Source organism: Mauremys mutica, chromosome 14 (genome assembly GCF_020497125.1).
Source record: "Mauremys mutica isolate MM-2020 ecotype Southern chromosome 14, ASM2049712v1, whole genome shotgun sequence".
Classification (NCBI taxonomy): Eukaryota; Metazoa; Chordata; order Testudines; family Geoemydidae; genus Mauremys; species Mauremys mutica.
The window spans coordinates 12,134,298-12,161,296 of NC_059085.1; the positions used below are offsets into that span (position 1 = coordinate 12,134,298).

The window sequence follows — 26,999 nt, forward strand, 5'->3', positions numbered from 1 at the left end:
GGATTTATTCATTCTCCATACTCAAGGCGGCCTGATCCTGTAATGGCCACAGGAAGAGGCGGAGGATCACTCAGTGTGATTGCTCCAGGCTTTTGCACGGCAGTTTGATTGTGAAACAGTAGGGGCCAAAGTTAGCGCTTTATAAGCAGGCACGTCTTTATTGAAATTGGTGGGGTTGCACCCACTTACACCAGAGCTGAATTTGACCTTAGAGTTTTCCCTTTGTCTTTGAGCAGGTATTTTTACTCCACAACTTAGAACTTACCTGTAGGTTACTGGTGCTGTAACTGAGTTCATGTCCTCTTGATTCCCTGATAGCCTCCAAACTATTAAACACTCCCTCCTCCCACCCCCGACCGGTTTTTGTTTAAAAGTAAACATATTGTGACAGATCAGTAGTGGCTGGTTTAGTGAAATGTTAATATGTACATTTCAAACAAATGGTGACGGTTATGGTGAGAGGGATATGTCTGTCTTTGCTCCTACTTTCTCCCCATTTGGGAGACATGCTTAGAATGGAATCCATTATAGAATTCAGTTATTCATTTTGTGTAATTAGAGATGATGGAATTAAACACACATGGAAAAGCTCAGATTGCTGAAAACCTCTTTTATTCCTGCCTGACCTTCCATTTGGTTTCTTGCTCTCAGGCTCTCGTATCGCTAGCTGGTTGCCCAGTTTTTCAGTGGAAGTGATGCACACTACTAATATCCTGGGTATTGCGCAAGCGAGCAACTCACAGCTCAATGCTATGGTAAGACTGATTAATAGATTATACTCCTATGCCTGCCAGTCTGTGTTGGGGTGAAAGGGATGTATGTGGACTGAGAGTGAGTGGAGCCATTGAAATCTCTAGCAGGTGCCAGGCTCAAGGCTTCACCACAGAGACGCCCTAGCTTAAGTGGGTGCAGCTCCATTGACATCTGGAGCTGGGTTTGTATGTTAGCAGTGCTAATGTGTGAAAATAAATGGACAGTGGAGGAAACTGAAGCGAGGGGAGACCATAAGTCAGTGTTAACATTGTGCACTGCTTGCAACAGGATGTAGTGGATGAGGATAGGTAGGTTGGTGTGACTTCAGAGATTGGGACATAAAGCTGCTTCTCTCAGCTTGCTTGGTGTTGCCTTGTTATGGTCCTCTCCAGTACTTCATTCCACACACAGTTCATAGCAACAAAGGTTCTGATTCTGCATCCTGAGTGTTTTGCCATTGACGTCAGTGGTAGCAAAATCAGGCCTTAAACTGACAAAACTGTCTCTGCAGTACTGTTGTAGCTGTGTTTGTCCTTCTTAGAGAGAGACCGTCTCTGTATGTTTCTTTTCTTTTAGGACTATAGTTCTCATCACCGTTATTAATGGTACTGAGCACCTACATAGAGCTTTGTGTTCAAACACGTACAAATGAGATGGTGCTCTCTTAGTACAGCAGAACCTTGCTAATTCACATTGAGGTCAGGGACACTGATTATAAATTACCAGATTTTGTTGATTAGTGCATAAAAGATAGCACATGATAGAAAAAGTCAAGGAAATTACATCACAAAATGTGTTTAGTTCATTTAATCTGAATTATTTATGATACCCAATTTCATAGCATATTAGCAATTGTTCATCAGTGTATCTTGTAAAATGAATGACATCTACCTGCTACAAGACCTGACTTAGGTGCCATCTCTGCTGTTGAATCTCTGTGGGGTGAGACCACAGTTTTGAATATTTTTGGGTTTGCAGACTATTGACTGTAATAACTTTATTCTAGTTAAATGTGCACAGAGTATTTAAGCAGACACCAGCTATTCTTTTTTTCTGAACAGGATGACACAGGATGGAAGTTATATTTAGGATGACTAATAATTTATAAGGGTCATGTATATTTGAATATATTTCAGTATTGTACTTTGAATTGCCTAATGTAAGGAAAAAGACCAGTGTGTTAGTAAACCCAAGCATTATGCATTTTACATTGGAAACTAAGCAAAATTCTGCTTCGTGTTATCTGAGAAAATCCCTGGTAGAATATTCAAAGAGAGAGGCCACCAGTGGCTGAAATGCTGAACCTGTTACTTTGGTCACAGATTAATAAAAAGGGAAGTTGTTGTTACGTGTACTGTACCTCTGTTGTTGCTTTATGAACTATTTGAAAGCACCATCCAGTATGTACCTGGTTTTCTCCCCACTATCCAACATACCATTTGCCACATTTTTTCTTTCTTTCTGAGCATTGGAAAGGTTTACTGATCCTGAAAGCACTTGTACTGGTCATGTACTGTTTTTTTTTTTTTTAGCCCTGGCATTTATCAAGACTTTTTGGATCTTTAAAAGCACATTATTTTGATTGCCCTCTTGCCTTTCTTTGTTTCAGTTGTACATCATTTAAACAGCTTGAAATCCAGTGAATTGTTAGTTGTTCATGCTCTAATCCATTGAAAGCTGTTTTCTCAAGCTTTCAGATGATGATAAAACATCCATTTCTAACCTGAACAGTCTGAGAGAGAGTAGACTATTTAAAATGGACACTACTAGTCCCTTGGGTTATCAATGCCATGTTGGCGTTAATCTGGGATTGAGTATAGTCAATCTTAAACATTGAGTTAATTTTCAGTCACTGAAAGATAAAATATTGATGGTATAAACACTCATGAAAAATACCTTGATTAAAAGAGTATATGGGAGGTTTTATTGAAGCCTGTATTCTTTCAAGGGCGAAGTTTCATAATGAAATTCTGGCTCCATATGTGTCAATTGGAGATTTGCCGTTGATTGTAGTGGCATCAGAATTTCACCTCATTCTGTGTCAGCCTGGTCTCATCTTTCTGCATTGGATGTCAGTTATTACTGGCCTCTCTAGTGTGTTATTCCCTTAACTTTTCTTGCTGCATTTCCCAAAGTGGTGACAGCTACAGCTTCTCATCTCTTGTTCCTGGGAACATGGGACATGCACAAGGTTGCCGTCAAACAGTACAGTTGTTCTGATGTTTTTCTGAGAGCGAGAGAGACCCAGAACTGGTGTGTCCAATTTGCTCTTGCAGTTATTGTCATTGCATGCACATTTACCGCAACTGGAATGGAATTGCTGTCACTACAGGTACAGACTAAGCATATGTATGCACGGTTCTAAAAATCTGGGCCTTCGACCTTCCATTATGACTTTTTTTAGGCACTTTGCACGCAGATTTTCACATTATAAATTTTGCTTTTTACAGGCCCATCAGATTCAAGAGATGTTCCCTCAGGTTCCTTACCATATAGTTCTACAGGATCTGCAGCTGACACGCTCGGTAGAAATAACAACTGACAACATCTTAGAGGGGCGCATCCAGGTACCTTTCCCAACACAGGTCAGTCATGAGATCATGTTCTGACAGGACCGTACTTTACCAATTGTCTAGATTCATCACGTGGATGAGAATGTTAAGAACAAACTAGGAAAATGTAACGTTGATTCTTCAGTTCTTCCTTGTTTATTATCCACTAGTAGTATCAAATGTTGGGTTAATGCAACATCATTGTTCAGATTTCTCCTGCATAAAAGTCAGGAAATTCCTACTGCCAGCCTAACTCAGGCGCCCTTGCACAGAATATAGCATTTAGTATTAAAGATAGGATTTAATTTGAATGTCTTACTATCCTGGGTAAAATTAACTGGCATCCTGATCCTGCAGGTTTTGTGACTGCGATTATCTCAACTTCTGTGCCTATAAAATCTCAAATGTATTGTTGTATTAACCTAGCTTTTTTGTGGAATTTCCCTGGTTTTTTTAAAGCTACAGAAACACCATTTTTTCGCTCTCATATAGCAAAAATACCATATATGTGCTAAAAACACATATAAGAAATTTCATCTTCAATGGTAATTTGCTCAGAATGTTACAAAGCATCTCCTTGGTCACGTTGCTGTAGCATCATAACATTTGCAGCTGCTTTTTCTGCTGATATATGATTGAGCTATATCATTGGAGGGGCGGAGGTATTACAAAGAAAGTAGTCAGCAAAATAATGTCCAGGTCTTATTACTTATTGTGGACTACAATAAAGCCATCTGGGAACTCCATTTCTGTTAGTAAGAATATCTAAATCTGGTGTTGCACACAACAGATACTGGTGGGTTACCTGGTATGTATCTTCCATCAGTGTGTGTGGGAAAGCGGCTGTCATTCTGAAAGGGGAGGGGTGTAAGACAGATCTTGAATTTATTCTTAGAACTTGCCTTGTATTTATTTATGCATTTCATGTAACTTATTAAATCTGCGATGCTTGTATTGCAGCGTCCAGATAGTGTTAGGCCTGCGACAAACAGTTCAGTGGAAAGGCATAATTCCGATCAGGAGGAAGCGGAAACTGCTATCCAGGTAAGCTGGCACAAAAAGCACAGGAGCACGATAGTAAAAGGAAACAAAATTAATGGAGAAATGAATTCAAAACAGCATAGAGTACCAGTAAATTCTGCTGGTGTGTATTACAATGCCTGGCCTGCTGGTGCACATTGGTTACACCTGTACGGAAAATGTCAGGCTTCCGTTCTAAAGCACAGTAGTCTTATGTGACTGGGACAGGATGATTTTTCAAGGAGTTCTTCATCTTGTTTCATGTCTGAGGAAGGAAGGCTGTTGGGGAGTTGCAGAGCAGGGTTTCTTGCTATCCCTGGGTTCTTTAGAGTGATCCCTTAAAGGGGAGGGTGGGAGCTCCACTCTTTATTTTCTCTGAGACTCTGGGGATGTTGCCCCTTTAATGAGTGGATTTTTTTTCAGGTATGGGGACTTTTTCATGTGGTTGTTGAGGGGCAGGGTGGGGGATAGATCTAGGGGGCATGGGGTGCCTATGAGTGAATGGGGTACAAACGTGGGGGGAGGGTAAGGAGAGGAAGGTACTTAATTCTCTTCCTTTTGCTGACTTTCCCAAGAAGCAGAAGGAAAAACATCTCTTTCCCTCTTTAAGGAGTTAATAGAATGGTGCAAGTCGGCTAAACTAAAGCTTGGAGGAAAGATTAGAGTCTCTTATTTGATTGGTTTTTAAGATTCCGTTTTTCCCTGTTCTGATGTGGTTTTACCTTCCTCTGTAGTTGGATTTAGAAGGGAATGAACCATCAGATACAGAATCTTCTGGCACCTGGCAGTCTTTAATAACCTGAATAGCCCAGCTGTGGCTAATTTAAAGGCAAGGTGCAGCAGTTTGCCAGCAGCAGACCCTGAGGTAGCACAGGGTTTTATTTATATTTAAAGCCCTGAAGTAGAAGATAGAGCAGAGTCAGTATAGGCATGAGTTTCAAGTGGGAGGAAGAATCACAGAGGTGGAAAATCTGGAGTTGGATATAAAGTACTTGATTATTCTTGAGTGACTTAGAAGAAACCTCATCCCATGTTTCTTTTGAGTTATTCTGATTTCTTTTGGTGTGTTAGTAAAATCTTTTTAAAGGATTGTCATCTTATGTTCAGGAGCATCATTTTACAAATTTGCTCTAGCTTTGAATGTTTTGTGTTGAACCTTTTTGTTTTCTGTATTGACGTTCTGGATCTGTGTATGCAGATCTTCTGTCTTGCTAACCCACCTGAAAAGTTTTAAAAGTTGCATATATATGCAATGCTTTTGAAAGTGCACATTCAAAAAGTGGCACACTTCTTGGTCTGATTTAAAATAGAGAACTTTATCCCAATTCAAACACTTTAATTTGAGCATATTGACTTGGGGGAGGATGTGTTGGCTCATTTGCAGAATTAGTAATGGGCTTGGGATAATGATCTAGGGACCTTTTCTCCTGTAGGTGACTGGATGTGAATTTCATCCCAGGTCTATCATGACTGAAAGTTATCAGTGATGGCTGTGGGAAGTGAGTTGGTGGTCTCCATCCTCTCCCTACTGGACAGGCATCTGCGGTGCAAAATGAGCACTTCTGACCATCTTATTAGAGGCCAAAACAAGTAAATGGGCCATGGAGATTGAATTTCCCTCCCAACTTCTATATGTTTCCATCAGGTCAGGCTTGAATCATGTTGGGGTAGTGTGAAGGGAGCTTTCAGTGCTGCTACTCAGCCTGTATCTGTTCTGTGCTTATGGAGAAGAGTCTTTAGTCTCCAGGGCTGTCGAGCCAGCCCCTTCTTCTCACATTAAATTCACCAAAACAATCGGACTATCCTCATTAGGACAAGAAGTAAAGGGCTTAATCTGAAGCAAGGGAGATTTGAATTAGATATTAGGAAAAGCTTTCTAACCATAAGGATACTTAAGCACTGAAATAGATTGCCAAGGGAGGTTGTAAATCCCTGTTCTTGGAGATTTTTAAGAACAGGTTAGACAAACACCTGTCAGGAATGGTCTAGATTTACTTAATCCTGCCTCAGCACAAGGGACTGGTCTAGATAACCTTTGAGGTTTCTTCCAGGGCAACATTTTTATGATTCTATTATATTTCCATGGACAGCTACACAGGATGGCGGTCTGCTGACTGGCTATTAGTCCTGGTGTCCAGTTCCATGTTAATTCTTTCATGGCTCAGAGTGGAAGGCCCAGAGAGAATAGCCATGTCTTGCAGGGATTTCTTGATTATGTTCATTCCCTTTTAGCTGTGGTTTCTTGCTTGATGGGGTAACTTGTTCATTATGGGTGCAGTCCCTTCTCTCTCTACATCTTGCCAGAAGCACACATTACCATATCTGTGTATCCGTAAAGACATAGAAATGCTTGTGGTTCTTATGAGGGTCACATTGTGTTTAAAAAGCTGCTTAAGTGCAGAGGGAATGTAATATGCCAACTCACATACCCAGGGGTATTCTAGGGGTGGGACTCAGACCTCCAACAAGTATGTAAATTTAAAGACAAACCCTGTGGCACAGAGCACCATGGGGAAACGCCCAATGAGACACAGCAGCCTGTTAGTCTGCCTCCTCCCTGATGCTATTTGGTTACAGCTTTAGAGTGATTTCTGCAAACTCTCTAGCTCTGATTTCTGCAAACTCTCTAGCTCTACCCTCTGCCTGGGCCTTCCTTCTTTCATCCCACACATCACACACCTTTCTTTTCCTTATCCAAATACTGCCTCTGTAACCTCTCTGACAATGACTCACCTTCCTTCACCAGCCCTCAGAATTTCCATTTATTGGATGTCCTGTTTTTTAGGGGCACTAATATACATTTGAAAACAAGCAACGTCCTGACTTAGGGAAGTGTAATCTTTCCTCTCCCTGTGCGGTACATCGTAATTTGCTTTGCATAAGGTCCTTTAGGCAGGGGTAATAGCCAAGATTTTAAAAAGCAGCTAGTGATTTTGGGTGCCCAACTTGAAATACTTCAAAGGAGATTTTCAGAAAATGCTGAGCACCTGCCCTCTGTAAATCAGGTCCTTTCAGGTGCCTCAAGCTGTGCACCCAAAATCGCTCGCTCCCCCGAAAATCTTGGCCACGCCTTTATCCTCTCTGTAAGGTGACACGCTTGCTTAATTTGTGGGGTCATATCAAAATGGTAAGTGAGATCAGCAGTGCAAACAATGGTCCTCTCCCTTTCTCTCTCCTTCCTCACCATTGTGTAGTTTTTCCCTCTTGGGTTTTTCTTCACTCTTGGCCCAATAAAAAAGTGTTGAAGTGTCTCATGTCTCCCTGACTCTAGTCAGCTCCTTCAAGCTTATACTTCCATTCACATTAAAATCCACTGACCTAGTTTAAGAAAATTAATGCAGTCTTTGCTTCTCCAAAGGTAGGTATCCTCTCTAAAGAGATTGTCATAGATCCTGAGGAACTGACTTGAGATTTCAGGGTAAAGCTGAAAACCCTCTGATGGCACAGTTGACATGCCTTGAGAAGTGAATGCACTGGTAATGCTTAGAGCCTGTGGTGATGAGTGCTACAGAGAACCTTGGCAGGCATCACAAATTCTCCTAGTGCAATTCACACATTTTTCTCTTGAAACCTGTAAGAGGAATTGATTCTAAAGTGTGGAAGTGGTTTAATTTGAGTGCTGGTCTGATCTTTTGGCTTGTCATAACCTTTATTATTGTGTTTTGGGATATTGCGCGCTCTCATACTACAATGGCTGAGATTTGAGTTAGGTTACCAGCTTCCTTCAAGAACAGTTGTCAGTCCCCAGCTTGAAGAACAGACTTTTGATGTTGATGGTCTTGCCTGTCTCAGCTTTCATTTTTTTGAGTAACGGGGAGAAGGTTTTGGCACGGTATTCTTCTACCCTCGGACACTTTCATTTTCCCTCCCCTTTTTAAAGTCTTGCTTTAGTCTTCAGTTTGGCATAGATTCTTAGTCTCACTGGCTGATGACTTCCTAGCCATGGGTAAAGGTAAAAAAGGCAGGAGGCGGGGGTCCATACTGATTTTTCTAGGTCTGCTCTCATCGTTTGAGGCTGTTGGCTGTGGGTTTGTGGTGACTCTCCTGTGGACGCTGGTTGAGGTGGATGTGATCATTCTAGGGTGCTTCCATTCTTTCATCTTGGAGATCCAAGAAAGTGAGGTTACTCACTTGCTTCAAGGCTTTCTGAGGGGACCACGGAGTTCTGTTACGTCACTCCTCCACCTCGATGTGTATGCAAGGGCTGCTAATGATATAAACCCCTCCATATTGTTAAATGGCCCAAGAAGGTCATGTCTTGGTTTTCATAAAGAGAGTATTTAAGGTTGCGGCAGTAGCAGCACCATTATGTGATCTAGCTGTTAATGTTTCATGTTTGATAGGCCTCTGTTGACGTCAGATTGGTTGATGCATTGCTGCCTATGCTCCCAAGGTATTGGTATCAACAAGATGGGTGCACTGATTTGTCCCCTGTGGTTTAAAAATGACTTGTTTTGCTCACCAGCTGTTGAAATCTATGCGTTCCACAGTTTACATGTCCAAACTGTGGAGATTTATACTGTCAGCAGGCTGCCATCAGCACAACTGGATGTTGAAATAGAAGCAGTTGATGATTTGGAGTCATAGCAGCTAGGCTGTAGAAACTGACATGAACAATGTATTACCTCTCTGATGCATTTCAGTTGTCAGGGCAGTCTGCCTGGATGGCAAATGATACCAAAGCTCTTAGGCTGTTGGCTCAGGTAATGTATTTCTTGAAGTTACCATGGTTAGCACTAGCTAGCAACTTCCTTTTTTATGCTGACCTGATATGATAGGACATGATCAGTATAGGCTGATTACTTCACTTAAAATAGTTTAGTTGTGTCATTGTTCATCAACTCAGTTTTCACATGAGCTTTGGTAGGCCATCTGTCAAGGAGGGTGAAGTACCAGATGCTCTGTTGACAGTGACAGTTGAGGCAGGTTCCTTGACTACTTCGCTCAGTTGGAAAAGCTGGAAAACGCTCCCAAATGCGTGAGAATTCAAACCACAGCCTCTGCAGAAATCCTGCAAGTCGTGCTATGGACAACCCAGTCCTAAGCTTACGGAGCTTTATGTACCCTCTGCAGTCCTGTTCACAGCTGCTTCATCAGAATGGTGATTCTAAACTCTACTGTTGTGCCAGCATGCAAGAATGGGCTCGCTAGAGGATCCTGTTTTCAGAGAGCTCTTACTACAAGCAACTAATTTTTTATGTCTCCAAGATTCTCATCAAATACGGTACAAGAACTTTGTGCAGTGCCCTCAAGTACAGTGGGAAGCAGTGGAGTCCTTAATCCCACGTTTTCAGATGAAGGTTGGATTCCGGAATGTGTGGTGCTCAGTAGCTCTCATCACAGTTGTATCTAAGTGCTTCCCATGTAAATTAAATCTCCAGGCTGAGACCCTAGCAAACTTCATGGAGTTTTCTGTTCTTCTCCCCTCTCTGAGCAAGGAAACTCTTTGGAGAATTCATTCCATCATCATACTGGAAATGCTTTGTCAGAGGAGTACCTGGAAAGTGGTCAGCCTCTATATAAATCTGATCTCAGGAAGCTCATTCCACAACTGTCACCTCATAGAGAGCTTTATCTCCAGCTTTCATGCCCTTACTCCTGGATTTTGTAATCTGAGTCTTTCCAGAGGTATCTTGGCAGGGTTGTAGATGAAGATGTAGTTGCTGATGTACCTGGGTCCTTTCGCATTAGAGACTTTGAAGATTGGGGCCAATATATGCCACCATCACTTAACATAACAAACTGTGCAAGGTGTTGCAAGTAAAAGAATTACTCGGCCAACCTATTGTTAGCTTTGAATTTAGTTTAAAAACTCCCAACCTTTTCTTCTTGTATTGCTCATTATTAAAAGCATTTTGGTGGTAAGAAAAATTCTGGGGTTGAATTTATTGTATCTTAAGGCTCAGTCCTGCAGGGTGTGGTGAGTGCTTCCTTCAAGGAGCTGTGGCTGCTTAGCTTAAATCACTGAGAGTGGAGAGTGTTAAACAATTTGCAGAGTTCTTCTTCGAGTGATTGCTCCAATGCATTCCAGTTAGGTGTGCGCGCCGCGCGTGCACGGCTCTTCGGAAGATTTTTACCCTAGCAACTCCGGCGGGCCGGCTGGGCGCCCCCTGGAGTGGCGCCGCTATAGCGCTGAATATATACCCCAGCCGGCCCGTCCGCTCCTCAGTTCCTTCTTCCCGCCCGTGACGGCAGTCGGAACTGTGGAGTGCTCAGTAGTCCTCCACATCCCTAGCTCTCTCTACTTGTTTTTGTATATAGTTCTTTACTGTTAGTATAGTTAGTTTTAGTGGTTAGTTAGTTTAGATAAGGATAGGGGGAGTACTTTCTCCCTCCCCCTCCCCGGTGTGGGCTCATGCCCAAGGCACCGGGCTTTAAGCCCTGTGCAGCGTGCCAGAGGCCTATGCCAGTGGGTGACCCTCACGGCTCCTGCCTCCGTTGCCTGGGCGAGGCACACCGTACAGATAAGTGTGCCATTTGTTCGGCTTTTAAGCCGCGGACGCGTAAGGACAGAGACAGTCGCCTCAAGCAGCTCCTTATGGAGGCGTCCCTCCAGCCCCCGGCACCGTCAGCGCCGGCACCGAGGGCTTCTTCAGTGCAGAGTGCACCCGCGGCACCGACCGGCGCCGGCACCGTGGCCGCGGTACCTAAACCGCCGCCTAAGACGACCCGGCACCGCTCGCTCTCGCCTGCACGCAAGCAGAGACTGGCGAAGGCGGTAGCGAAGGCACGCACAGAGTCCGCCACGAGAGTGGCTGCGGCAGTGCGTAAAGCGGGCCCTGAGCCCTCGACTCCGGCTCCGCAAGCGCCGTCGAGTCCGGCACCGCCACGCTCCCCGGCACCGACCGAGGTTGAGCCAAGGCTGCCTTCAACGCCGGAGACATTCTCCTCTGCCAGAGACCTCATCAGGCTCATAGAGGCTCCGAGCCTCCGGCCCCCGGCACCGCCGGTGCGGGCTGTTGTCTCTCTCGGCAAGCCAGCCAGGATGACAAGACCGCCCTCTGTTGACGAGCGGCGTGGAAGACGGTCGAGGTCCCGGTCCAGGTCCCGGCGCAGGTCCCCGTCCCGCCGCTCCGAGTCTCGTCGCCGCTCCTCTTCACGGCACCGAGCACCATCCCGACGCCGGTCTGAGTCCCGGTACCGCTCTCGATCTTGGTACCGGTCGCACTCCCGGCACCGATCCAGGTCACCGTACCGTCGGTACCGGCGGCGATCGTCTCGGCACCGCGACTCTCGGAGTCACTCCCGGCACCGCGGATCCCGGTCCCGGTCGAGCTCCTGGCGCCGGTCGAGCTCCCGGCACCGCCGGAGTCCACGCTCAGGGTCACCGTCCCGTCGGCGCTCTGAGTATCGACCCTCGGTGCCGTCGGTGCAGGGCCTCCCGCCTTCAGCGGTTCAGTCCGTCGGCACTACAGCACCGCCTTGGCCATCCCGCACGGCTTCCGTAGCCTCCGGTGCCGATGATACTACCCACCGGTGGCCTACCCCACAAGGACTTCCGCATGAGCAGTGGGGCTACTGGGTCCCGTGGGGACAGCATGAAGGTCAGGGTATCCCGTTTCCCAGGAGGGATGTGACCACCAGCACCAGGGTCCCTGAAGCGACTGTTAGCTGGCCGCCTCCCTCTCCTCCGCACGAGCCATCTGCTCATCCGGTCCGCCAATCGCCCACGCTTCACGGTTCGGAGGAGGCTCACCCACCGGACGTAGAGCCGGAGCCGGTTCTGCAGGGTGCATCTTCGTCATCCTCGCCGGACGAGGCGGTGGCAGGGGCTGCGGCCAGCGAACCCCCGCCCATTGACCTCCGGGCCTTCCAAGACCTGCTTCGCAGGGTGGCGGCGTCCATGAATCTTCCCGTCGGGGAGGTCCAGGAGGATGAGGACCCAATCACCAATGTGGTGGGTGCGGATGCTCCCGTCCGCATGGCGTTACCCTTCGTCCGGACCATTCAAAAGAACGCCACTACGCTCTGGCAGACCCCCGCTTCCATTCCTCCCACAGCACGCGGGGTCGAGCGGAAGTACTCAGCCCCACCATCAGGCTATGAGTACCTTTACTCCCACCCAACCCCGGACTCCCTCGTGGTCCAATCTGTTAACGACCGGGAGAGGCACGGCCAACCTGCCGCTGCGCCTAAGTCCAAGGACGCCAAGCGCATGGACTTGCTCGGCCGCAAGATCTACTCCGCCGGGGGTTTGCAGCTGAGGATCGCAAACATCATGGTCCTCCTCGCCAGGTACGTCTTTGACATTCTGACGTCCCTGGCGAAGTTCTCGGAGCTCCTGCCTTCCACATCACGCCAGGAGTTCTCCGCCTTGCTGGACGAGGGGAAGAAGTCCTCTCGGTCATCTATTACGGCCGCCCTCGACGCCGCGTACTCCGGGGCTCGGACCTTGGCATCCGGCATGACAATGAGGCGCATCTCCTGGCTGCAGTCCTCCACCCTGCCGCCGGAGGTGCAATATACACTCCAGGACCTCCCCTTCGACACCCAGGGTCTGTTTTCTGAGAAGACGGATGCTCGGATCCAGACCCTGAAGGACGGGCGTGTTGCCATCCGCACGCTCAGAATGCACACGCCGGCGACGCAGCGCAGGCCCTTCCGGCTGCAGCCCTCCCGCTATCAACAGCGCTATCGCCCCTATACCAGCAGACGACCGACCCAAAATCGCCGTCGTCCGTCCGGCAACCGCCGCAACCAGGGCCAGGCCGCTTCCAAGACCCCTCAGGGGGCTAAGCAGGCCTTTTGATGGGACGATCGAGGACGGCCCATCACTCTCCCTACCGGATCCTTCCCCTTTATTTTACAACCGCCTTTCCCATTTCTTTTCGGCGTGGTCCCGCTTAACATCGGACAACTGGGTACTTCAAACAGTCCAGTCGGGATACCGCCTTCAATTTGTTTCGCCCCCGCCTTCCCACCCACCCTCCCGGTCCCTCTTCAGGGACCCCTCTCACGAGCAAGTCCTCTTACAAGAGGTTCAGACTCCGTTGAGCGTGGGTGCCATAGAAGCAGTGCCTCAAGACAGGCGGGGCAGGGGATTCTACGCCCGTTATTTTCTCATCCCCAAGGCGAAAGGCGGGCTACGTCCTATCCTGGACCTTCGCGAGCTGAACAAATATCTGCTCAAGCCCAAGTTTCGTATGGTCACCCTGGGGACCATTATTCCCTCCCTGGATCCGGGAGACTGGTTTGCCGCCCTCGACATGAAGGACGCCTACTTCCATGTCGCGATCTATCCTCCTCATCGGCGTTACCTTCGGTTTGTGGTCAACAACGCCCACTACCAGTTCGCCCTGTGTTGCCATTCGGACTCTCCACGGCACCGAGGGTATTCACAAAATGCATGGCAGTCGTAGCAGCAGCCCTCCGCCGTCGTCAGATGCACGTCTACCTGTATCTCGACGACTGGCTGGTCCGAGCTCAGTCCCGTCAGCTCGTGATAGAACAGATGGCAGAAATTCTGTCTCTCTTTCAGCGGCTTGGTCTTCTCATCAACACCGAGAAGTCCACTTTGCTCCCAACGCAGCGGCTGGAGTTCATCGGAGTGGTTCTCGACTCCACGGTTGGCAAGGCCTCTCTTCCCCGCGCCCGGCACCAGACGATGGCCTCCATCATCCGGGATCTCGTCGCCTTCCCGACCACAACCGTGCGCTCCTGCGTACGCCTTCTGGGTCACATGGCCTCCTGCACATATGTCACCGCATATGCGCGGCTCCATCTTCGCCCCTTCCAGTCCTGGCTCGCGACGGTGTACCGGCCTCATCGAGACCCCATCGACATGGTGGTCACGGTCAACAGGACGGCCCTCGACTCCCTCCGCTGGTGGCTCACCCCGGAGGTCGTGTGTGCGGGGGTCCCGTTCCATCCTCCTCGCCCATCCGTTACGCTGACCACGGATGCCTCAGCGCTCGGTTGGGGGGCCCACCTGGGCAAGCTTCACACCCAAGGCCTTTGGTCGCCCCAGGAACTCGCGCTACACATCAATGTACGCGAGCTCCGTGCCATCCACCTCGCCTGCCGGACCTTCTGCTCCCACCTACAACGCCGTTGTGTAACAGTACTCACGGACAACACCGCTGCGATGTACTATGTAAACAAGCAGGGCGGAGCCCGCTCTTCTCCCCTCTGCGAGGAAGCGATCCTCCTGTGGGACTTCTGCGTGACCCACTCCATTCACCTGGAAGCGTCTTTTCTTCCGGGAGTGCAGAACACGCTGGCCGACCATCTCAGCAGGTCGTTTCTCTCCCACGAGTGGTCCCTTCGTCCCGACGTTGCACATACGATTTTCCAGAGGTGGGGGTTTCCCCGGGTCGACCTCTTCGCCTCCAAGGCGAACAGGAAGTGCCTCCAGTTTTGCTCGTTTCGAGGTCACTCGCCGGGCTCTCTGTCGGACGCCTTCCTGTATCCCTGGCAGTCTCACCTCCTCTATGCCTTCCCTCCCTTTCCTCTCGTGCACAGAGTGCTCCAGAAGCTGCGGAGGGATCGAGCCACCGTCATACTCGTGGCTCCGGCCTGGCCGAGACAGCATTGGTACACCCTGCTGCTCGAGCTCTCCGTTCGGGATCCCATCCCCCTCCCGTTATGGCCGGACCTCATCACGCAGGACTTCGGCAGACTCCACCATCCGAACCTGCAGTCCCTCCATCTTACAGCCTGGTACCTACGTGGTTGACCCACGCAGAGAGGGACTGTTCGGCGGCCGTGCAGCAAGTCCTGCTTGAGAGCAGAAAGCCTTCCACTCGCTCCACCTACCTGGCGAAGTGGAAGAGGTTCGCCCTCTGGTGTGACCAACGAGGACTCAACCCTTTCGTCGTACCCGTCCCTACCATCTTGGACTACCTTTGGTACCTTAAGGAGCAAGGTCTGGCGGTCTCCTCCTTGCGGGTACACCTGGCAGCGGTGTCCGCCTTTCGCCCTTCTCTGGAAGGTCGCTCCATCTTTTCCAATCCGATGGTCTCCCGCTTCCTGAAAGGCCTGGACCGATTGTACCCGCCGGTGCGGCGTCCGGCCCCAACCTGGGATTTGAACCTCGTCCTGTCCAAACTCATGGGTCCGCCATTCGAACCGATGGCCACATGTTCTCTTCTTTACCTCTCCTGGAAGACGGCCTTTCTCGTCGCCATAACATCGGCTAGACGAGTCTCGGAGCTACGGGCGCTGACGGTAGGTCCGCCATACACTGTCTTCCACACAGACAAGGTGCAGCTTCGTCCGCATCCGGCCTTCCTGCCAAAAGTGGTCTCGGCTTTCCACCTCAATCAGGACATCTTTCTCCCGGTCTTCTTCCCGAAGCCCCATGCCTCGCCTCGGGAACAACAGCTCCACACCCTCGACGTCCGTAGAGCGCTCGCTTTTTACATCGAGCGGACGAAACCCTTTCGGCGGTCTACACAACTCTTCATAGCAGTCGCCGATCGCATGAAAGGCGAGCCGGTCTCTTCCCAGCGCATCTCCTCCTGGGTAACTCAGTGCATCAGAGCGTGCTACGAGCTGGCTCGCGTGCCCCCGGGCCGCTTCACCGCTCATTCCACGAGGGCGCAAGCCTCGTCTGCCGCCTTCCTGAGCCAGGCCCCCATCCAGGACATCTGTCGAGCGGCCACATGGTCTTCGGTCCGCACCTTCGCCTCCCACTATGCGTTGGTACAGCAGTCTCGAGACGACGCAGCCTTCGGCTCAGCGGTTTTACACTCTGCCACGTCTCACTCCGACCCCACCGCCTAGGTAAGGCTTGGGAATCACCTAACTGGAATGCATTGGAGCAATCACTCGAAGAAGAAAAGACGGTTACTCACCTGTAGTAACTGTTGTTCTTCGAGATGTGTTGCTCCAATCCATTCCAGACCCGCCCTCCTTCCCCACTGTCGGAGTAGCCGGCAAGAAGGAACTGAGGAGCGGACGGGCCGGCTGGGGTATATATTCAGCGCTATAGCGGCGCCACTCCAGGGGGCACCCAGCCGGCCCGCCGGAGTTGCTAGGGTAAAAATCTTCCGAAGAGCCGTGCACGCGCGGCGCGCACACCTAACTGGAATGGATTGGAGCAACACATCTCGAAGAACAACAGTTACTACAGGTGAGTAACCGTCTTTTAGGGTCCCTGTGATGATTTTCCTGTTTATCTGGAATAATTCTTTCTGGGAGAAAACACAAATAGTTCTGTCTGGAGAGATAGGGTAGCTTAGTAGGTAGAGCACTGGATTGGACTCAGGAGAGTGTGTTCTATTCCCAGCTCTGTTGGGTGACATTGGATAAGTCAGTTCACCGCTCTGTGCCTCAGTTTCTCCATCTGTAAAATGGGGGATAATGATACTAAACTATGAAAAGCACTATGTAAGAGCTACGTGGTGCTATTATTATAGACTCGTAGACTTTAAGGCCAGAAGGAACCATCATGATCGTCTAGTGATTCTAGTCTGACCTCCTGCATGTTGCAGGCCACAGAACCTCACTCACTCACTCCTGCAATAGACCCATAATCTCTGGCTGAGTTACTGAAGTCCTCACATCATGATTTTAAAGACTTAGAGTTGGAGAGAATCCACCATTTACACTAGTTTAAACCTGCAAGTGACCCATGCCCCATGCTGCAGAGGAAAGTGAAAAAACCCCAGGGTCTCTGCCAATCTGACCTGGGGGAAATTCCTTCCCGACCCCAAATATGGCGACCAGTTAGACCCTGAGCATGTGGGCAAGACCCACCAGTCAGACACCCAGGAAAGAATTGTCTGTAGTGATTCAGAGCCCTCCCCATCTAGTGTCCCATCATAGGCTGTTGGAGATATTTGATACCAGCAGTCACAGATTGGCTGCATGCTGTTGTAGGCAACCTCATCAGACCATTCCTTCCATAAACTTATCAAGCTCAGTCTTGAAGCCAGTTAGGTCTTTTGCCCCCACTGCTCCCCTTGGAAGGCTGTTCCAGAACATCAGTCCTCTGTGATTAGAAACCTTCATCTAATTATGATACCCCCACTCCATGGTGGAATGCAAGATTTCTCAGTTTGCAGTATTTTAGGGGTTGAGATTATTGCTGATTTCAAGAAATATAGTAAAATGCCTTTATCATCAGAAGAGTGACTGTAAAAAAGAGCTTAATGTTGCTATTACTCAGTTTATAAGTCAAAATGATATTTAAATGCTATCTCCAGTTGATGTTTGATCATCTAGCTTTGTCATTTGTGCCTATGAATTTCGGTGAATAATTACAGTAGAATTTCTTGGCAACTTGGATGCATTAATCAAGAGTTTGATAAATGATAGCAGATACAGGTAGCTTCATTGAGGTGTATTTGCTCTTCCATGTTCAACGTACGAAGCAGATTCAGCTCACTTTGCAGTAAACAAAACATACAATGGTTTCTAACTTAGCTAGCATTGTAAATTTACACAGAACTTTACAATAGGTTGTGTGTATAATATGCTAAATAGAATACCAAGAATGAAATTCCTGCCCTGAGGAGCTTACAAGTTAAAGGCGCACACGGTGCAATTCAGGTAACAGAGTAGAGGGAAGTTCTGACTCTGAAGATACGCAGGAAATAGAGACGCAACAACAAACTACTAGGGATAGATGGGCCAGAGTTCCTTTTATAACCTTTATCACACTCTTGTTGGTCAGTTACAAAACAGGGGCCTGATTCTGCAGATCTCGCTCCTGGAAAACTGTTGAAGTTAGTGGCAGTTTGTGTGTATATGGTCTATAGGCTCTAAGAATTCTAAATCCAAAGGCATGAGACTGAGACCCAATGAATTGCTGAATGCTAGTACTCATGAAATAGTGTTTTAGCAAGAGTGAATTGCCGTTGGGGGTGGTCCACAAACAATGTATGAAATACATTACTGGGCCCTATCTAGAGATTTTCTGTGATCTCTTTTTGCCTTTGAATTTTTTGCTTCTGTGCTGTAAAGTGGGTCAGACGAGACCCTTCATTACAGCACCTTTTGTGTTTGGCTTTTTAATCATCTGTAAAAAGCTGTGATTTGAGGGTTGGTTGTTTTGTTTATTTTTAAATAGGGCAAGAGGTGCCACATTTTTGCGTTTGGAAATTAAACCAATCTCATAGCTAGTCTGTTATCTGAATCCACAACCAAAATAATGATCTGACAGCTTAGATGTGATGCAGCTTTATGTAATTCTGACACTTTAAAAATATGTTTTGACTTGACCTGCTGCACATTCTGACTGGAATTTGTGAAGAAGCCCAAGGGAATTAGCTACCTGAGTTGGGTGCCTTTTTCCCTTAAATTCCTTGAAACCCCCTGCACTTATTAATAGCTCCAAAAGGCTGTAGCTTGTTCTGATGTAGAAACCCCCTGTTATCAAGTTTTACACTCTCTCCTATAAATTCCTTCTTTGCTTTCTTATCTTTATCCCAGACTGAGAGAGTGCCACTTGAACTCAGTCCGAGACTGGACGAGATGGTGGAGTTCAGTGAAATGGAATCAGAACCCAGTGAGACAGAAGATTTTGAGGCCAGAGGAAGTCGCTTCTCCAAGTCAGCTGATGAAAGGCAGCGTATGTTAGTTCAGCGGAAGGAAGACCTGCTGCAGCAAGCTCGCAAGTATGTTCACTCCCTGACACACAGTACTGTCCACTTAATTAGAGTGGTACCTTGTAGAGTGGATTTTGTCTGGACTGTAACCACTGACACCCCTCCCCCCCCAATCTTTATGTGCTTATGCAAAATACAGTGAGAGCAACAGCTGTATCTGCTGCAGCGGGATCAGGACTCTGTCTAATACAGCATCATTATCAAAAACTCAGTTGTGAAGTGATGACTTAGGCCCATTTCTCAACAAGATGTGAATATAAATTCCTAACCTAGGGCCTTATCCGGAGCCCATTGAAATCAGTGGAATGACTTCCAGTGACTTCAGTGGGCTCTGGATCAGGCCCTTCATAAAGAAGAGAACCCAGTATTGTTTACAAGTCTGCTGAGTCTAATAAACCATCATCTTGCCTCCTGGCAGAGGCTGTGGCTGTGGCTGCACACCTACATTATGATGTCTGACACCCCATGTCAAACACAGTTGTTTTCAAGCGCAAGCAAGTTTTTGTTTCTGCTTAAGCACCAAGTAATATCGGTCAATTATGGTACCACTTACAAAAAACTCTATACATAGTTCAACCCCATTCCCCTCCCTTGCTCCACAAAATGCAGTGACTGGTTGTAAACTGATTCTTTTGGCTGCTAATAAATGTTTGCATATTGAACTTTAAAAGAAATTCTGCTCATATTAGTGAAGCTTGATAAATTCTGATAAATGCCAGATGAGCATCAGTTGTTGATGCACAAAAATGCCCAGTGAGACCGAGTACCATACAACAAGATTATTATTATTATTATTTTTTTTAGTGTTTGGTTCATTCCTATTGAACAAGTTTCTGTGCCAACCTTTTACAAGCAAAACATTAAACGGGCCTGCAATTAGTGTATGCATGTTATTTGCAGGTGCAGCCCTTTTTGTCAGCAAACTGACCCCGTTGCGTTTTTTAAATACCTCCTTTTGTGTTCGAATGGAACATAGCCGGAAGACTTGTGGGTGCATTTTAAGAGTCTCTTGAGAAATTTGTTCTCAAATATACCTGTCCCCAGACACATCTTCCTTCAAATCCTAAATTTTGCTCAGAGATGCAAATTATTTTTTCTTTCCTATTTAAAACTACAAGTTCACTTCTTGTATCTTTAGATCTGTTGGATTCAAAACTGTTGCTTTTAACACTCATTTTAAAATGCAGCAGGATGTCATCTCTGGAAGCTGCTTTCTTGTATATCTTTGATAATCTAACACTTTACATCTTTAGAGCACCTTCCATCCAAAGCTCTCCTAGAACTCTCAAATGTTAGTGAACTAATCCTTGTGAGATAGGCACTACCACCATTTTACTGAAGGGGACATGGAGAGACAGAGAGGTTAAGTCACTTGCCCCAAGCCACACAGTGAATTGGTGTGAGAAATTGGAATAGAACCTGAATCTTTAGACTCCCAGTTCCGTGCTTTAACCATAAAGTTAACTATATAAAGTGCATGGTAGATGATATAGCCTCTTTCTGGTAAGCATAGCAAGAGTCTGAGTTTATGCTGCTTGTGGATCTGCAGATGAGGTATTTTTCCTCTTTCCCTAACCCTAAACCCTCCCTTGCTTTTCTGAGTGGTAAACCTGAACGGCCACTTTTCAGAGCCGAAAGTCTGTTATTTTCACCCATCTTTTCCCTTTATCCTCGTAGGCGTTATTTAAACAAAACCCCTGATGAGGACTCCACCTCCGAGAGCCCCTTTCTGTCTGAGGGTGCTGCCTCTGACCCCGTCACCGTGCGCCGCAGAATGTTAGCCGCTGCTGCCGAACGGAGACTGCAGATGCAACAGATCTCTTAGCACTCTCTGCTGCTGCCACCACCGCCTCCTCATGAGCAATGTTTAAATAAATAAATAAATAAACCCTGCACTCTTCATACCAGCAGGAAGTCTCTCTTCCAAGCTCAGCTAGCTGTGCTGATGAGTGAGCTGGCTGCGTCTCTGCTGTATAAAGCATGTGGTCTAATAGTGTTTGGACAGCTGACAGATTAACCTTTCGTTTGGTAATATTTTCTATGTGACACTTATCCCCTTCACAAACAAATGCAGTTTTTAAAGCTTGGGCGTGATTTCTGCTGCTAGCATAAGGCGCAGGCCTGCGGCAGAGGCAAGGGAAAGACTGCAGCCTAGATTAACAGCTGTGTGCATAGGTCGCTGGAGGTGCTTGCGTGTTTAGCTTGAGATCATCCAAGGGGAGTATTAGAAGAAAGAATTGAAGTGTTGAGATTCACAGCGAACCCCATCTTAAGTCAGCAGGCAGCCACGGCCAAGTTACGGTACATATCAAGAATGAGTAAAAAATGTTACACAGGCCTGCTCGGACATCGATAAATGCTGAAATGTGGGAGCAGGCATCCCAGCATGGTGCTGGGAAGCGAATTCTTAGAGTGGATGGTCACAGTTGTCTAACTACAAAACTTATAAGTAAAGCATGGGTTGTACAGTGAGGTGCTAGCTCATGCTGGTCTCAGTAAAACAATTTCTTTGACCGTTTCTGAGCTCCTCTTCACTTCCCCTTTCTAGCTCTGCTCACTCCCTGGAGCTTTTATTTTTCTATGCATTTCATTGCCAGCGGCAGATGGGTGGCTGAGAAGAATAAAGCTAAAAAGGGGTCACAAGGCAAATAGATTAGACATTTGAAATCAGTGTTACAATATGTTGGTGGAATGTAGTTGAAACCTACAAGTTTGGTCTCTCGAGTGACATGCAAAGAAGGGTCCATACACGGATGGATTGGACTTTATTGAAGAGACCAGTGACGGCTACAGTATCTTGCTTTTTATTTTTTTAACCTTGCATTGTGTAGTAATATACCCATTAGTTTAATCGAATGTACAGACGCAAGAAGAATCAAGGCTGCTGACCTTCAGGTTAGCTGTGAACAAATCCCAACTTTTCTCAAAAAATTTAAAGACCTTTTGACTTTAGACACATTTGAAACCTACAATCCTAGGTTATATAGCTCAGTTTTACATGACAGTGGCTTAATTTTAAATGTTTTGAGGAGTGTCTTCTAGTATCACTGTCCTTTGGAAGGAGCCCAGTATTATCTAGAATTATTGGTAATTTTTTTTTTTACTGCCGGTTTTTAGGACATTTAAGTGAATTTAATGACAGGATGAATCGCAGAAATGTTTTGGTGAAGATAATTTATTTTGATGAATCTCTTTGGAATGCCTTACCTTGCAGTGCTGTTAGTAAACTTTCAAATGTGTGTGTGTAAGAGAGATTTGGTTTTGCTCAGAGCACAGCTGTTTGTTTTATTGTTTAAAAAAATTAAAAAAAACACCACCCTTCTTGATCAGTGTTGGAAATTGTCCTGAAGTTTCTTTAATGCAACTTTCCTTATTCTCCCAGTGCATCACTGTTATACAGATAGCCCAGTTTAGATCTTGTGTAGCAGTTAAAGTAAGGTCACCTCCATTGCTAAAAGGAGAGGGAACATATTTGCTCAACTCCAGGCTTTTGGAGAATTTCTCATGACTTCAGCTGTGCAGAAGCTGTTGGTGCTAAAACTCATGAGTGCTACAAACATGAAAGTGATGGAGGAGGATTAGTGTGCTGTCCAGGGAGGCTGCATAGAATGCAGCTTTTGAGCCTCATGTTAGTCTGAGCTCAATTAAAGGATATTCTGTGTTTTAAGATTTGATGTGTCTTCTCTCAAATGGCAGAGATTCCCAGGATCAAATGGTGACACAAGTCAGGTGCAAGGAAAATCTCAGGCTCTTCAATCTTCCATTGCAAGCTGATATGAGAGGAAGAGCTCATTCTATCTGCCTTTGGGGAGCTAGAGTTCCTTGTAACCAGGAAGAAGGGTTTCCCATATCTGCTGTGGGTCTGCAGAGACATTGTCATCTGATTTGTTGCCTGTCTCCATCCTCTACCTCACAGGAAAAGGACAGGCAATCAGAACTCCGGCATGCGCTGAGGGCCGTGCTCCTTGCCCCTCTATATACTAAGGCCTGGGAGCACTACTGCAGAGTCCATCCCTTATTTCTTAGTCAGCTGGGAAATCGCTGCTCTCTGACAGCTCTGCATTTCCTTGCATCAGCCTGTCAATTGCTTAGTACAGTTTGCCTTCTAGGGACAATTGTTATCATATATAATGTACAAAATTCCTCTTGTAAGTTACCTCTATGGAACTCATCCTATACATGATCCTTGTACATTCACTCTGTCATGAAAAGGTAAACAAGTGGTGCCAATAAATTGTACTTGAACAAGACCATCTCTCAGTCTGCCGAGGCCCCAGTGTAGGACACCGAGTGACCTGAAATGAGGGGTGGACACAAATTAGTCAAACGGGGAAGCTAAAATGGTGTGGGGCTCCTTCCTCTAATGTAAATAACTTCTAATCACAATTTCATAATTCTTTGTTTGTGAGGTAAGTAATTTTCAACAACTGAGGGGATACCCCAGTGAGCAGCCGCCCCTCAAAATGAGGGACATTTGAGGTATGAACAAAACCCTGGGGATGTTTCTCCCTCTTGGTGCTTTCATCTCGACCCCTTTCTGTTCACCTGGGATGGTGCTTCCTTTATCCCACTGTCCAAAAGTGCCACTCTCCCAGCCATCCCCTGGGTGGCAGCCTCCCATTGGAGCACTCCTTCCAAGTGACCTACTTCAGCAACGATTGGCTTGTTCGTGCCTGGAGGAGGAAGACGTAGTGGTGCCTCTCTTGCTGTGGTTCCCGTTCCCTTGACTGGAGTCCATCCACAGAGAAGCTTTTGTGCTGGCCAACTCTGCCACGGCCAGGAAGAACTACTACGTGTGTTCTCGTGAAATCTTCTGTAAACACCAAGGATCGTGGAGGAGTAACGGAACCTTCCGAACAAGACTTGCTGCTGTGGGAAAGAACGTCCTTTGCTGACGACTTCTCTTGCCCAGATATGCCCACGTTAGGGCCAGTGTAAAGTTAAGGTCCTGGCTGTTTATATATCCTGCTCTACAGGTACTTCATCAAACTCACTGGCAGCTGGCTGGGCCCAGCTGGCTTGGAATCTGTGCTTGGCAAATATTCCTGCTGGGTCAGAGGGGCACCAGCCATGAGCAGAGTGTGCCAGCCTCATACCATGTTTCTGCCGATTGCTGGTGAGAAGCTAGCAGGAGAGTATATGAAGCTGCCAAAGGAGAGCACCAAGTGGGCAGCAGTGTGCTCCCTTGCCAGAGGCCAGAAGGTTTTGTTGCCATTGCATGCAAGCCCTGCACTGTGTAGTGGTTAATTGCCTTGGCATGACCCGGGGGAGCATTGTACAGTGCAAAGCAGTGGGACTAGCAATCCTAACAGTTCACATACTGAGTTGGTAAGACAACTCCCACCTTTTCATGCTCTCTGTATGTGTATATATATCTTCCTACTGTATTTTCCACTGCATGCATCTGATGAAGTGGTCTGTAGCCCACGAAAGCTTATGCTCAAATAAATTTGTTAGCCTCTAAGGTGCCACAAGTACTCCTGTTCTTTTTGCGGATACAGACTAACATGGCTGCTACTCTGAAAAAAGTTCATCTACTGTTTTTCCTGCCTGATGCAGCAATAATCCTCTGCTACAGTGTGTATGTGAGGCTCTACCTGATACCTCAGGAAGATCTCATGGGTAGATCTCAGCATGCTCTGCCTGGGAGGCTGTTAGCCCCGTCTCAGGCAGAGGAACAGCCTGTGTTTAGTCTCGATGGTGTTCTATAGCTGATGTCTTTCTTCCACTACTTGGCATTAGTATGCCTGGCTGCAGAGCTGTGTATAGTAGATTAATAAAAGTTGTGAAATATTTAGAATCAGATACGAGATAGCCAAGTCACATCCCCTTTTCTAGCCCCTCCCTGGGGGGAGTTCAAGGTCATTCCCTTACCCTATATTTACTAGTGGCTTGTCCAACCTTGTTCTAGATGTGTCAACCAATGGGGCTCTTCCACCACATCCCTTGGAATTGCACAGCCTAGTGGATCTCCCTGGCAAGAAGCTTTCCTATGATGCCATCAGTAATTGCCCTGTAGGCTGGCGAACAGATTCAGCACAAAAACCCCAGTGTCCAGCAGTCAAGCTTCCTGCCCAAGGGAAACTCTTGCAGTCACACACCTCACACAACACCGAGAAACATTTTCCATCCTGTTTCTAGCTTAGTTCCTAAGCCAGATCTGCAGGGCTGGGTTCAGGGTGGAGCATGTGCTCCAGGAACAACAGATGACTTGTGTGTGCCACAGTGGTTAACTCCTCATTTGCTAGGCACAGAGTAGTGCCTCTCTATTCTGTATGCCTCTTTCCTAACCCAGTAGGTTCCCAATACATCCAGCTAGTATTAACTTTCCCTCTATACCTTTGAGGCCCCGTCACCAAGACCAAGAACACCACTGGCAGCATAGTCAAGGGAAGTGACAGTGGACTTTACTCCCTTGGCTACTACCCCCTGACTCTCAATAATGGCCCAGTTTCCTTGCAGAGCCCAAAGTTCTGTAGTGCAGCCATGCGCTGCTCTAATGTCAGTAGAGTGCAGGAGCTTCTTTCCTTGAGGGGAGAAGGAGATTCTGCAAAGTGGCTCTTGCTAAATCTAGAGAGGCTCTTTATAAGGAAAAGAGAATCCAAGGGGAAAACGTCCGTCTCTGTCCCCTGGTCTGAACCCAAATCCCCCAAGAGAGTTTCTCTGCCTGTTTAGATTCGGTAAGAATGCTGGGACTTCCAGACTTCTTCCTGGAGCAGCTTTTTAATGGCCATGTCGCAAAGCCCATGGAAATGCTGACGCTTCATTAGCTATTGCCGCAGTACAGATGAATTTTGGTCTAAAATATGGCCAGTGATACGTTACCTTAACTTTCCTAGTCTTTGGAAATACACACAGGCAGATTCTCTTTGACACTTTTTGAGCTGCTCTGGCAGTGCAAAGGGGCTGGACCTGGCCAGCTGAGAATTCCCTCAGTGTGTGCTTCCCCACACAGTCAGGCCCCAGGATAGAGACATGGCTTGAGCATGGTGCACACTGGCAATCCAGCGAAGACGCCACTTTCCGGTACAATCGGACTTTGGTTGATTGGCAAATTGCAGTCCCACCTGTCTTCTCCAGTTGGCAGTAGCCCTCCCATCGACATAGTGGTTCTATGCCAGTGGTTAGGTTGGTATAACTGTGTTGCTCAGGGGTGTGGATTTTCACACCCCTGAGTGATACCGATGTAAATTTATGATGTAGCCCTGGCCCTACTCCCTGTTTCCACATACTTCTAGAGTCCCATCACTGCTGCTACTCACACAATGCCTTCCTACTTCTGCTTGCACCAGGTTCGAGAGCAATGTTTCTCAACTACTAGGTCACAACCACCGGGGCAGAGGTGTCTCATGAAATCCAAAATGGTGGCGGAAGGTGCAAGGCATTGAAAATTTTATTACAATCTAAAGCAAATCTCGCTTCCCGCACACTCTGACCCTTCCAGGTCATTTATTCTCTGCCAGCCTCTTGAAACACAAACAGATTATATTGGCTTAGTGTTGCTATCAGTGATAGATTTATTTTTTTTTACTCCTACTTTTCCAGTAAATGTAAGGGGGTTGTGAACATTTTTTACTTTGAAAAAGGGGTCACCAACCTGAAAAGTTTGAGAAATTCTGGTCTAGAGTAAGACAACTGTCTGAGGCCATGTCTACACTACAGGGACTATAGCAGCTTGGCGATGGTGCTGTAGCTCTGCCAGCATAGTGTAGACAGACTTTCTGGTGCTGTAGAGTTTTCCCATTGCTGTAGGAACTCCATCTCCTCAAGTGACGGTAGGTAGCTAGAAGCATTCTGCTATTAACCTAGCTGCATCTACACTATGGTTAGGTTGGCACAGCGACACTCCTGAACAACCTATCAATGCTGACCTACATTTTAAGTATAGATGAGGCCTGAGTGTTTTGAGATTCTCCAGTGTGTTCAGACAGCTGTGTATCAGAGTACAGATACACTGGGCTGCTTATTTCTGTTTGGAGCAAGTTTTGCCTTACCAGAATGGTCACGTCCATGGTTTCAGCCTGTGTACAAATGTGCAGTGTATGCTTTTACTTCAGGAGATTCTTTCTGGATGTTCTTCAAACATAAAGACTTGTACAAATTAAAGAGTATTCCTTGTTCC

The 26,999-nt window shown here is 47.0% G+C and overlaps 1 protein-coding gene across 2 annotated transcripts in view; it reads left to right on the top strand.

Moving 5' to 3' along the window:
- AMFR (autocrine motility factor receptor) overlaps positions 1-22,209 on the top strand; it is a 45,963-nt gene extending 23,754 nt beyond the window's left edge. The window contains exons 10-14 of one of the 2 annotated variants that reach the window (XM_044987275.1): positions 652-755; positions 3,204-3,320; positions 4,266-4,349; positions 18,702-18,886; positions 20,555-22,209. In XM_044987275.1, coding sequence (XP_044843210.1) covers positions 652-755; positions 3,204-3,320; positions 4,266-4,349; positions 18,702-18,886; positions 20,555-20,702 — 638 coding nt within the window. In that variant the 3' untranslated portion in view covers positions 20,703-22,209. Of the gene's footprint in view, positions 1-651; positions 756-3,203; positions 3,339-4,265; positions 4,350-18,701; positions 18,887-20,554 lie in introns of both variants that reach the window. The other variant, XM_044987274.1, reaches the window with a different exon arrangement.
- The last annotated feature ends 4,790 nt before the right edge of the window (positions 22,210-26,999 follow it).